General features: G+C 40.5%; 1 protein-coding gene across 1 annotated transcript in view; it reads left to right on the top strand.

Moving 5' to 3' along the window:
• The window catches only part of WDR70 (WD repeat domain 70), a 252,518-nt gene extending 243,859 nt beyond the window's left edge, over nt 1–8,659 (top strand). The window contains exon 18 of the mRNA XM_034773141.1: nt 5,550–8,659. Within this exon, the coding sequence (XP_034629032.1) occupies nt 5,550–5,637 (88 nt within the window). The 3' untranslated portion in view covers nt 5,638–8,659. The remainder of the gene's footprint in view (nt 1–5,549) is intronic.
• The last annotated feature ends 4,234 nt before the right edge of the window (nt 8,660–12,893 follow it).

Raw genomic sequence — 12,893 nt, forward strand, 5'->3', positions numbered from 1 at the left:
TTAAAAAATTGGCGTCACATTAGCTATCCTCCAGTCATTCGGTAATTTACCAATTTAATCCATTTAACAATTTAATCCATTTATCAATCTGTTATTTGACCAGGCTTTTTTATATATATATTTCCCCATGCGTGATTATTCACTTAATGAGAAAAATAGAAAATTCTTTACATAAGCTAAAAAATCCCTCACTACATATTTAATCTTTTGCCCCATTCCTGGTTTTTAAAATAATTTTAAACAGAGGAGACTACTAGGTCCAAGTTTTTTTGCTGATCCCTTCCTTTAATTTTGATAATTCTGTAATTGTGATGACTGGGTTTGAGTTCATCTGGTCCTGATTCATAGTGGTAGGGTTAACAAGTATGTCAGATTATCAAGTCATGGCTATAATTGACACTGCACTTTGAGGTTTTCCTTTATAATAAACAGTGGGCACAGAGCCAAGCAAGTTGTGGTTTACCCTCACATTCTTAGTCACAAATAATATAAGTGATGTCTCCTCACAGTCATACCCCCATTTGCCTGAAGCCAGCTTTATTCTTTAGTGAATGAATCCTATCCAATAAGTAACAATAATTTAAAAGAATTTGATCTATGAACTTCAAATTGCAGTGAAAACATTTGGGATGATACACTCTGGTTTTAAGTACTAGAGGAAAATGATTGTGCTTTAACCTCTGACTTCTACAGTCAGAATATCGGGACTGATCCTCTTGACATTTTAAACTTCTCTGAAAGAACAGCACGATGTCTTCTGGAAAGAGGAAAAGAAACCTTTATGTTAATTAGTTACTCTTTATGTAAAAGCCTCTGGATAGAAACACAATAGTTCTGGCTTGATCTGCTGTATTTGGTAGACTTTTTTCATTTTTATTTGAAAGTACAATAAGAAAAAGCCATACTTAAATAAATCAGATATGGGAGAATATTTTAAATTAGACTATTTTCCTCGTTTACTAGTTTTGAAATGCTTTATGAAACATACCTATTACACAGCTTATAGTCCACATTTATTTTTTGAAAGTCTCAAAACTAGCAGTGAAGATTAAATAAAATTACATTGCTGTAATAAAAGATTGACCTATTTTTTAAAAAATAAGAATGTTTTCATAGGAAAATTGCTGGTCTATATTATTTAACTATATTGCTTAGCTATGGTAATGAATTATTTAAAGGAAACAGTGAAGTTAAAACATTTTTTAAAGTTCTTTACTTACATTCTGACAGAACCATTTTTTCGAAAAACTGACAAAAATTGATTTATTAGGACTGGTTTAATTTTTTTTAAAGTTAGTTAAAATCAATTTGGCAATGAAAATAAGACTTACTAGACAGTTTCACTTTCCTTTATAGGACCTTAGGAGTTGCCATATTGGAACAAGACCAAGACAGGATTCCTATAAGAGAAAAGGGAAGGAGTATAAACATCACCAGCCCATGCTTTCTGCCCCTGCCTCCCAGTCAGGTTCGAGTAGATACCCCAGTGGGTCTAGACAGGCCTTTTGAGGGTATGCCCGAGGACAGCATACCAAACTCGAGACAGGATCTCTTTTGTTTTTGGACCACTTGTTTCCCTTCTATGCTGCATGGTCCCACATAACATCAGACCTTTGGGTGATCAGTACTGTGTCACTTGGGTATACCCTGCAGTTTTCATCCACCCCTTCCTCCCACCCCTCTTCATGGACCTCTCTCATGAGCAACTTCTCATATGACAGGTAGAAGCTCTCCTACTTGAAGGGGCTGTAGAGGAAGTTCCTTGAGATTTGAGAGGGAAAGGGTTTTACTCCCGATATTTCCTAATCCTGAAAACCAAAGGGGGCCTGGAGCCATTCCTGGACCTGCATCGCCTCAATAAATATCTCAAGAAGTTGAGGTTCTGCATGGTCTCCCTGGCCTCTATCATTTCCTCCCTGGATTCGGGAGTCTGGTACGCCACTCTCGACTTAAAGGATGCATATTTCCATATTTTTATCTTCCATGTACACAGGTGGTTCCTCCAGTTTGTGATGGGCCGACACCACTACCAGTTCACCGTGCTCCCCTTCAGTCTGTCGGCAGCCCCAAAGCTTTTTACAAAGTGTATGGCAGTTCAAAGGCTGTTCGCAGGCTCAGGTTCAGCACAGCATTGGCATAGTACAGACCACCTGACAAGTGGTCCTGTTAATAAATTGCTCCTCTCATGAGAGGTTGCCTTCCTATGGCAATTACTTCAGCTAGGTGGGTTTCCAAAATCAGATTCTTAACTTCAGAACCCCCTTATACAGCGTTCTTCAAGGACAAGGTCCAGCTGCATTCCTACCAAAGGTGATGTCGCAGTTCCATAACACCTAGGACATTTTTCTGTCCATCTTCGTTCCAAAGTCTCACAGAACCGAGGAGGAACATCGGCTGCATACCTTAGACAGGACCTGGCCTTCTACAATGAAAGAACTAAGACCTTCTGCAGGTCGACACAGCTTTTTGTAGCAGTGGTGGATAGGATGAAAGGTCTGCCGGTGTCATCCCAGAGAATCTCATCCTGGATAATCATCTGCATCTGGGCTTGCTACAAGCAGGCAAAGGTTCTGCCTCCGGCCATCATGACAGCTCATTCTACAAGAGCCCAGACTTCAGCAGCAACATTCCTCGTGCAGATACCAATCCAGGACATTGGCAAAGCCATGACTTGGTCATCAGTTCACACCTTCGTGGCCCCCTATGCCATCACCCAACAGGTCATGAGATTGCCAATTTCGGGAGAGCAGTGTTGCAATCAGCACATCTGTAAACTCCAAGCCCACTTCCTGGGATACTGCTTGTGAGTCACCTAGCATGGAATCAACATGAGCAAGCACTCGAAGAAGAAAAAACAGTTACTAACCTTTCATAACTAGCAACAGAGGGTTCTGTGGCACCTTTAAGACTAACAGAAGTATTGGGAGCATAAGCTTTCATGGGTAAGAACCTCACTTCTTCAGATGTAAGAACCTCACTTCTTGTATCTGAAGAAGTGAGGTTCTTACCCACGAAAGCTTATGCTCCCAATACTTCTGTTAGTCTTAAAGGTGCCACAGGACCCTCTGTTGCTTTTTACAGATTCAGACTAACATGGCTACCCCTCTGATACTTTCATAACTGTTGTTCTTCAAGATATGTTGCTCATGTCCATTCCATGACCTGCCCTCCTATCCTTCCATCAGAATTCCTGGCAAGAAGGAACTGAGAGGGTGCAGGGCCAGCGGCATCCCTGATACCAGCGCATAAGCCGGCCCTACAGATACCACTAAGGGAAAAAATATCTGGCAACTGTGCACGTAGAGTACACATACCTAGTATGGAATGGACATGAGCAACACAGCTTGAAGAACAACAGTTACAAAAGGTTAGTAACGGGTTGTTTTTTTTCAACAGGAAGGTTTCTGAGTCCAAGGTAGTCTTTCCTGTGAAGTTGTGAAATGAAATTGTCATCCTCCAGCCATCTCTGCTAGAGAGAGATATGTGGAGCTTTTAGACGAGCATTGTGGTAACACACACAACTATATTTTCCCTGTTGCGTTTTAAACTCTTTTTTGTATAAACTTTAAGTGGCATTTCAGGACCATTGTGGCACTTCTTTGGTAACTGGTGATGCTTGATTTTATGACAGTCGCTCAGTAAATGAAAATTGATGAGAGGGCTGAAGGAAGAAAGAGTGTCTTAGCTTTTCATATACCATGGAGCCCTTGGAAATGAAAACATGTTAAAGTAATAAGCCTGTTCTAATATTTTTTTCTATAAATGTTAGTCATGCAGCAAACTCCTACTACCACTGGCAACTTCTAGCTAGTGGTATGATTTTAAGTTTAAATTAAATGATTTCTGCTAATAATGGCTTAACAAAAACTGAATTTTTCCTTTGCTCATGTCTTTACAACAGTCAGATGAATCAATCATCCTAGGTGTTCCAATTCACAGTTATATATTCTGTGGAGTTGGGAAGGTTTATACGCCAGTTGAACCAAGTCCAGTAAGTCATTTCATGCTAATTGTAAAAATGCGATAGCAAGCAGACTTGATTTCCTCTTCACATTTTCCCTAGATGTTGTTACTGCTAGATTGTGCTGCAGTTTTTTGTTTTAGTAGACTCAGAACATCTTACAAGTTTCAGCAAACTTATCAATATTTCATATATCATTTTACAGTGACATTTTAAATCACACTATCCTGCTCCCTCAAATACACAGGATTTTTACCATATTGTGAATTAAATTATTCTTCCTTGGGGTTTAAATTAGCTGTTACCCTGCAAGAAAGAGATCGTGGATAGTCCTCTGAAAACATCTGCTCATTGTGCAGTAACAGTCAAAAGGCTAACAGAATGTTAGGAACCATTAGGAAAAGGATAGATGATAAAAGAAAATATGATAGCATTGCTATACAAATCCATGTAACACCCACACCTTTAATACTGCATGCCGTTCTTGTGGCCTCATCTCAAAAAAAGATATTTTGGAATTGGAAAAGCTGCAGAGAAGTGCAATGAAAATGATTAGGGGTGTGGAATGGCTTCCATATGAGGAGAAATTTAAAAAGACTGGAACCATTCAGCTTAGAAAAGAGACAACTAAGGGGGGATATGATAGAGGTCTATAAAATCATGAATGGTGTGGAGAAAGTGAATACGGAAGTGACATTTACCTCTTCACTTGATGAAATTAATAGGCAGCAGAGTTGAAACAATCATAAAGAAATACTTCCACAGGTTGACTATGCATTGTGTGAAGAACTCATTGCCAGAGGCTATTGTGAGGCCAAAAGTATAGCTGAGTTTAAAAAAAGAAATAGATAAGTTTGTGGAGAATAAGTCCATCAATAACTATTAGCCAAACAGTAGAATTGAACATACGCAGTGTTTGGTGAAAAACTATTTGATACTGTTCTAGTTTAAAAAATAGTCAGTGAATATTTTGTAAAGTTTTTAAGTATGTTATTTAAATTACAAGCAAATAATGTCCAGATAGAAAGGCTCAAGATTATGTGTAGGATACAGTATGTTCTCCTATGAGTATCATTACTTTTATTATGTTACAGTAGTGCTGGATGGTCTCTGTGGAGAGGAGCTGTTTTTTCATGTGTAGACTTAGTCAGAAACTGTGCTATTCTTGTTTTCATTTGATGACAGCTGTCAAACTAAAGTGTATGAAAGATTTATTTTAAAAAATACCATGAAATGTGAAAATATATAGCTCAGTTTTTGTAGCCTTATATTAAACTCCCTTTATTCCCTTCTGATATCTTAATTTTATTAATTGAAAACACATATAACAGTGCCTGCTGAAGAGCAAACAGAACTTGCAAGATATGCATATTTATTCATTAATCTGCTCGTTCATTCATTTTTTGCCTTACAACAGCAAATTTATGTGATTTGATAGAAATGTAGTGAATATTTTTATTTCATGATTAAAATGAAATAATTAAGCCCATAACATTTTTTTCTCTTTTGGGAATAACAGAAGAAAGTGTTCACTTCTGCATAGAAGAGCTGTAGTTTAATCATTATTCTGCTTCTTAATATTTTCTAGGACTCAACCAAAAGCAGTTTTTGCAGAAGTGGAATCAGAGGAAGATGAAACAGACAACAAGCCAGAGTGGAAAAAACGTAAAATATGAAGAACTTGATTTGGGGGAGCGTGACTGTGGATTCAAAACAAAGTTGAGAGTTTTTTCATTATGCAATAAAAGGTTGAATTCTTTACAAACAGAAATTCTTTTAATGCATTGCACAATTTCCAATAAGCCGACCGAAGATGATTGTTGTATTACAGTGGACTAGAATTGTTGATCTGCCTTTTGTAATACGGAGTTAATTATATTATGCAAAAATCTTATGTCATTTTCTTAACTTTTGATTTATAAAGAAAGTATTTGTGTTTGTAATTTTTAACCAGAATACATCGTCAATGATTAACGAGAAAGCAGCATTTTACTGTAATATTCCATCTGAGGATTTTAAGTAAGAACATAAAAACTGGAGTTTTTCAGGCTTCTTTTATTTATTCCAATAACATCTATTAAGCTGTGTAAAAAAGTTATGATTTCACATTTTTTAGGAATATCAATTTAGGATAATTCTTAGGTGTCTGGTTTGTTTAGCTGGTGTGCTAAGTTTTGTAAAACATCCAGTATTTTCTAGTATTTATGGCTTATCTGAAATATGTTTCTTTTGAATTGTACAGTATCTCACATTACTGGTAAAGATTTAATTTTTTAAGCCATATGGAGTAAGAATGTACAATTCTGTATATTGTCTGAATTAAAACATTGTACACTTGTTACTTTTCTTTTTCTAATTTTGTATGGATTATTCAAAGTTAAATAGATTTTGTTCAATCCTCCTAACTCTATTGTTGTATATTCATAAGTAATAACACTTGATAATGCATGTTTGTTAGTCAATATACAGATAGACTTGGGCTTGCTTAGGTGTATAGCTGAACTGTGCATATATTGGCTGACAAAGTTACTTTCTAAAGTGTGGTATTACCTTTATAAAATGGTGGTATTTACCACCAAGTTACTATGGTAAATATTACTAAGTGAAGGAGAGAGAGATTAAAAAAAACAAAAACAAACCAACTTCTTTAAGGCAAATAAAGAGGAAGCTAGATCACTTGTGGGCTTGTATATTTTGGTTATGATAATATTTGCTGGGCACTCAGATACCACAGTGATGACCCTGAAATGTACGAAGCACCCTCCATCCCCAGTGATATCATTGGGAGTGGAGGGTACTCAGCACCTTGTAGGATTGAGCTCAGTAAGTGATAACTGGAATGGGGGTAAGAGGGACTTTAATTTACCTGATTGAGGCCAAGATTCAGCAAATAAATTAAGCATGTTTAATTTTAAGAACATAGTTATGTCTTATTGAAATCAATGGCGTTTAGACACTTGCTTAAGTGTTTTGCTGAATTAGAGCCTAATTTAAATGTGTTTTCCCCCTTCTGCTCTTTGCTATTTTCCTTCCATGTCTTGTCTTTCCCTTTCCCATCACCTGCACCTTTGGGGCCAGCAGGCCAGTTCCCAAAGGGTTTTCCAAATATTGGCTTGAGATGCTAACATCAGAACATCTCCACTGCTGCTGCCACAACTTAGCCCTTTGATACTGATATGGTTACACTATGGCATTAGTGAGGATAACCCACCACTTGCCGTTTGTACCAAAAAAGGGAAGCATAACTTATTTAAAATAACAAATTAATTGTTTGCCATATTTTCTGCTGCCATGAAATAATGTCAGTATCAAAGGCACTAAGCTGCTAGTGCAATAGTGACTGCTTGCCCAAAAAGTATAGATGTGGAAAGGAGGGGAGGAAAGAGAAAGAAAGGAGCCGGTGAGAGTAGCAGAGAGTGGAGGGATGAACTCAAAGCAAACCTCACCCTTTATTAACAGGATCTATCAAAGTGCTCCCCACAGTGTCCACAGCTAACAATATCAATCTTTAAAAGTTAATGAAATATAAATTAAAACATTTTATTAATATGATTGTCATTCCTATTAATAGATGATCTAGGATTCAGCTAGTCCTCCTGATTTTATAACTTTGAACTCATGACAACCTGTTGCTTTTAAAAACACTGGAAGTTCTTCACTGCGCCAGCATGGATTAGTAGAATGCAGAGAGCTAGAAAGGAAAGACATGATAAAAAATGCTGCTACTGATGTTCTCTGATCATGCAGGAATAAGGAATAATTAAAGCAAAGTCTCCTCCTTTTACATTATTTCATCAGGTTAGTAGCCCATATAATACCTTAATAAATTAAGATTATGTTTATTTTTTTCAGATGTTGCTTGATATAAAGATTTTTAATTATTATTTTATTAAAATGTAAAAGTACCCTCCAGTAGTACAATCAGAATTTATTTCATTTTGTGTTTTAAGAACTCCAGTCATTTTTATCCACAGTCATTTACTTCCCAATCTTCTTGAGTGGCCTCAACGCACCAGATTATTCAGTAAATAATTCAAAAACTTTTTCCTTTTTTGCAAACACTGATTCAAATTTTTAAACAAATTAGCTTCCTCTGTATTTGCACCCAGTTGGGTTTTTTTCACAAATTTACTGGCAGGTGCATTCACCAAAAGAGCAAATATTAACACATTGCAGCAAAATATTCTGAAAAAAGGAAGTTTTAATCTTGTAATCATGAATGCTAGCACTGGAAACTAAGAGGTGATCCAACTAGAGGAGAAAATTTGTGTGACCAATCAAAACAACTCAAATGTCTAATTGCAAGTATTCTCAGCCACCACTTTGAGTATTTCATAGGAAAAAGAGCTAAATTATTTCAATTATAATCTTACTGTGGAAGGTTCACCTGAGGTACAAAATGGAAAACAAAAGATACCACTTGTGTTAATTTTGACTGAATTAAAATGAGCAGTTTTCATTTAAATTTAATCTTGGGACTGACTCTTACTTGGCTTTAATCTCTGCCAAAATTGTTATCACATGTACTCACCGGTCACATAGTACATGCTGAATTATAACATGAGATGACTCCATGTTTCTAAAACTAAACTGGCTCTTTATTAAGAGAACTATTTACAGAACTGCTGCATCTCCAGCTAGCATTCTACCCAGGTAGGGTTGCCAACTTTCTAATCACACCAAACCGAATACCCTGGCCCTGGCCCTTCCCCTGAGGCCCTGCCCCCCACTCACTACATTCCCCCTCCCTCACTGGGGTGGGGCCTGGGATAAGGGGTTTGGGTGCAGCAGGAGCCTCCAGGCTTGGGGGTGGGGCAAAGGGGTTCAGGGTGTGGGAGGGCTCTGGGCTGGGCCAGTGGGTTGGGGTGCAGGAGGGGATGAGAGCTCCGGGGTGGGGCTGGGAATGAGGGGTTCAGGTTGTGGGAGGAGGCTGCAAGTTGAGACGGGGTTGGAGTGTAGGGGGGGTGAGAACTCCATCTGGGGGTATGGGCTCTGGGGTGCAGCTGGGGATGAGGGATTTTGGGTGCAGGAAAGGGCTCCAGGCTGGGGGGTGGGGCAGAGGGGTTCCTGGTGTGGGAGGGGGTGCTGGGCTGGGGCAGGGGATTGGGGTGCATGGGGGGGTTAGGGCTCCGTCTGGGAATGTGGGCTTTGGAATGGGGCTGGGAATGTAGAGTTTGGGGTACAGGAGGGGGCTCCAGGTTTGGGGGGGCTCAGGGCTGGGGCAGGTGGTTGGGGCTCGGGGTTGGGGCACCGACTTACCTCTGGCGGCTCCCTGACAGCGGCACAGCGGGGGGGGGCTAAGGCAGACTTCCTGCCTGTCCTGACTCCGCGCTGTGCCCCGAAAGTGGCCAGCAGGTCCAGCTCCTAGGCAGAGGGGCAGCAGGCAGCTCTGCGAGGTGCTCTCGCCCACAAGCACCGCCCCTGCAGCTCCCATTGGCCACAGTTCCCGGCCAATGGGAGTGTGAAGCCGGTGCTTGGGGCGCAGGGCAGCACGCGGAGCCCCCATGGACATCCCCACCGCGCCTAGGAGCCGGACCTGCTGGATGCTTCCGGGGCGCAGCACGGAGCCAGGACAGGTAGGGACTAGCCTGCCTTAGCTCTGCAGCACCGCCAACCGGACTTTTAATGGCCCGGTCAGCAGTGCTGACTGGAGACGCCAGCGTCCATTTTCAACCGGGTGTTCCGCTCGAAAACCGGACATCTGGTCACCCTACAGCCATGTGCTCACAGACTGGCTTCCTGGTGCCTCCTCCAAACTCTTCCCTCCTGCATCCTTTGCTCCTCCATCCAAGTTTCATGCAGGTTGCTACATTTTTCCTTTTAACAGTTCTTATTTTTGTGTCTTTTGTGCAAGCATTTGCTCACCTTCTGGGGCCAGAGGTTACTCGTACAAAGCCCACCCTCCTAACCTGGCCTTTACCACTAGCCCATTGCCGTCTGTTAGTTCTCATATTCCATCAAGTATGCCGGTTTCCAAACCAGTCTCCCACTACTTGTTTGTGTTGCTGATTTTAGTGCAGGACACTGTTCTGACCTTCATTCTGTTGGGTGGCATCCTGTTGGTCTTCGGTGTTACTCAGATACCTTGTTTTCTTCTGACTCTCCTACATCAGGCCAACTCATGGCTGAGGCTCTTTCTAAGTCCTTCTGGTCCTGTCATTGGCCTGTCTGTCCAGATGCGCCAGCTCTCCGCCGCTGTTCTACAGTTGTGTTTGGTTTTATCTTCACCACTGTCCTGAGTCTGTAGCTACTTCATGTAACCTGTATTCCATTGCAGCTTGGACAGTTGCATTTTGCCATTGCTATTTATTTACTAGACCCAGACCTGCTCACCTGTGCATATTGGCCTCAGGTTCTTGGCTCCTTGCAGACTGCCTAATTATCTGGGCATTCTGTTAACCACTTCTTTGTCCTGTCCATTATCTCTCTGCTGGGCTGCAGCAGACTACCGCTCATGGAAAGCAGATGTCTTAGCCCTGGGAGGATATTTTGCAATAGTTCAGCATTGCCAGGGAGGGATTCCTTCCTGTCTACATTGCCTTTGCCATCAGTCTCTTGTCCACAACTTCACTGCTGACTCTGCCTTTCTGTTGGTTTGTGTGGATAATCAGGGGAAAATATTGCATTAAGCCTAATATTCTGCTCCTGGCACCAGTTTAGGAATGCCACAGTCTGGTATCATGATCCTAGAGTATCTCTCAACATCTCCTTCTGCTACAATAAGAACGTCATTAGCTACAATCTTGATGATTGGGAGGTTCCTCTCGTGCCTGGTTCAGTTTACATTGGAACACCTCTGGAGCTGGACCAATGCCCATAAACAATCATACCCAGCAGTACTTGCCAAAAGGTGCAGCAAAAGTTGTCAGGTGGCTGAATGGCTCATCTAGCTCAATATTCCAAAACTCATTCTTGGTATCACGAACAGTGAACACTTCTTCCCTGGATAACTTGGGTAATGTGTCCTCAGATATTGGTAATGGGTAGTGACACATCCTCACTTTAGCTGAAAGTTTTCTCACCCTTACTAGACTGCTGATCCACTCTGCTAATTTCAGTCGGATAATGATGCGTCGTCTTTGCAGGCTTTGCCAGGTCTTTCTTCTGTGGTTCCACCACAGATAATGGAACTCTTTATTTAGGTAAACTCATGGGCTGCATGGAGAGGTATGAGAGGGGGTGTCTATTTCTAACTTCATTTTGCCCTGTATATGTCCGTCTCCTTGAAATATGTCCTTGTATTCTGTTAGAAGTTTGGATAGGGCCCACAATGAATGTTCTCCCTCCTCTCTCAAGTTGAGGATGTTCTGGTGTTGTATTGCAATCACATCCATGGCTTGCACTGCTCTGCTGTCCATAGTGGTGATGCTCCTCTGTATCAACTATTACAAATTCCAAGCAATAACACTTCTTATTTTGTGGGTTTCTTATTGACAGCCTACATTTGCACACTGGTATTATTGTGTATCACCAGCACTTGGTAACTTTTCTCCAGTCTAATGTTGCTACTTATCATTGCAGCTGGCTCCACAATCCAGCTGGAATTGAATTGGTCTTTGATCTAATAGCATAGCTGCAAGTATGATAAAACTTCTTTTGCAGAGTGTCTATGCTCAGTGTCTTTGGATCTGCTAAAGTCACACTGCAGATAACACTGCAGATATCCTCCTCTTCATTAGAAGTCTCTGCTTTTTTTTTTCTTCCTGGGTAGCTGCAGCATTGTGACAAATGAGTTCTCTTTCTCACACCCCTTGCACCATTGCCTTTAGGCTGCACATTTTTCTTTGTCATTTATGTACGTACATTGGGCCGTGATGTCCGTATTCTCTGTTAGTCAGTCCCAGCTTCCTGGGTTCCTTTAGCTTGAGCCTGTGTATTAGTTCTGTATTGTTTTGAACCTTTGCCTGCACAGTTCAGCTGACCTTGCAATTTGGAGGCATTTCTCTTGGGTTAGATCTGTTTCAACAATTGCTATTGTGAGCTGAATAACATGTTGCATAAACGATCCTGTCTTTATTTAGGGAAACTTTAATATCTCTAAAGGTACGTGTAGATGCTCTGTAATGTATATATTCTCTTTTCTGCTTCTTGGTGTTGGGTAAAAAACCCAGTATCTCTGTACAGTCTCATTTTGTCTGGGGTAACAATACTCATCAGACATTTTTATCAGCTATTCCAGTATTTTGGGCATTATTCCTGGCCATAGCATCTCACTCATTCATTTATCCTTTCCCCCCAGTAAGATAGTAAAAATCTTTATCTTCATTTTCTCATCTTTATCCCCTATGGTCAACTATGTATACAGAATCAGTTCTTGCATCCACTGTTTACATGATTGTGCCAAGCTTTATGTGTGGAAATCCAGCATTCCTGGTGGTTTGAGCTCCTTCATGCTTCCTGTTTGCTGTATTTCTAGGTGCTGTTCTGTTTGCTGTGCGTTTCCCTAGACTGATTGCTGTCACCATGTTTCACATACCTTGTGCTGGGTAACAACATTAGAGGACTCCATGTTTCTAAAACTGAACTAGTTCTTTATTAAGATAACTATTTACAGATGTGCTATAATTGCAGCTAGCATTCTAGCCATGTGCACAGACTGACTTCCTGGTGCCTCTTCCCTCCTGCATCCTGTGCTCCTCCCTTCAAGTTCTATGCAGGTTGCTACACTCTCACATACAGCTAGTAGTAGAGGGAATTTTGAATGGTATTTTTCATTTAAAATAATGAGGATTCCATTTCTTTTAGTGGGGGTTGGTCAAGACTTGGTCCAGTAGGCCCAGTCAGACACTTACACTGATTGTTCACCTACAGGCCAGGACTTCTGGCTACAATATCCAGCAGCTCTATAACAACAAATTTCTACTAATTGTACCTTCATATTACTGTAATAAAAGACGGGAAGAAATTGCATTGTTTTTCAAAAATAATGTAA

This window comes from Trachemys scripta, chromosome 6 (genome assembly GCF_013100865.1).
Source record: "Trachemys scripta elegans isolate TJP31775 chromosome 6, CAS_Tse_1.0, whole genome shotgun sequence".
NCBI lineage: Eukaryota > Metazoa > Chordata > Testudines > Emydidae > Trachemys > Trachemys scripta.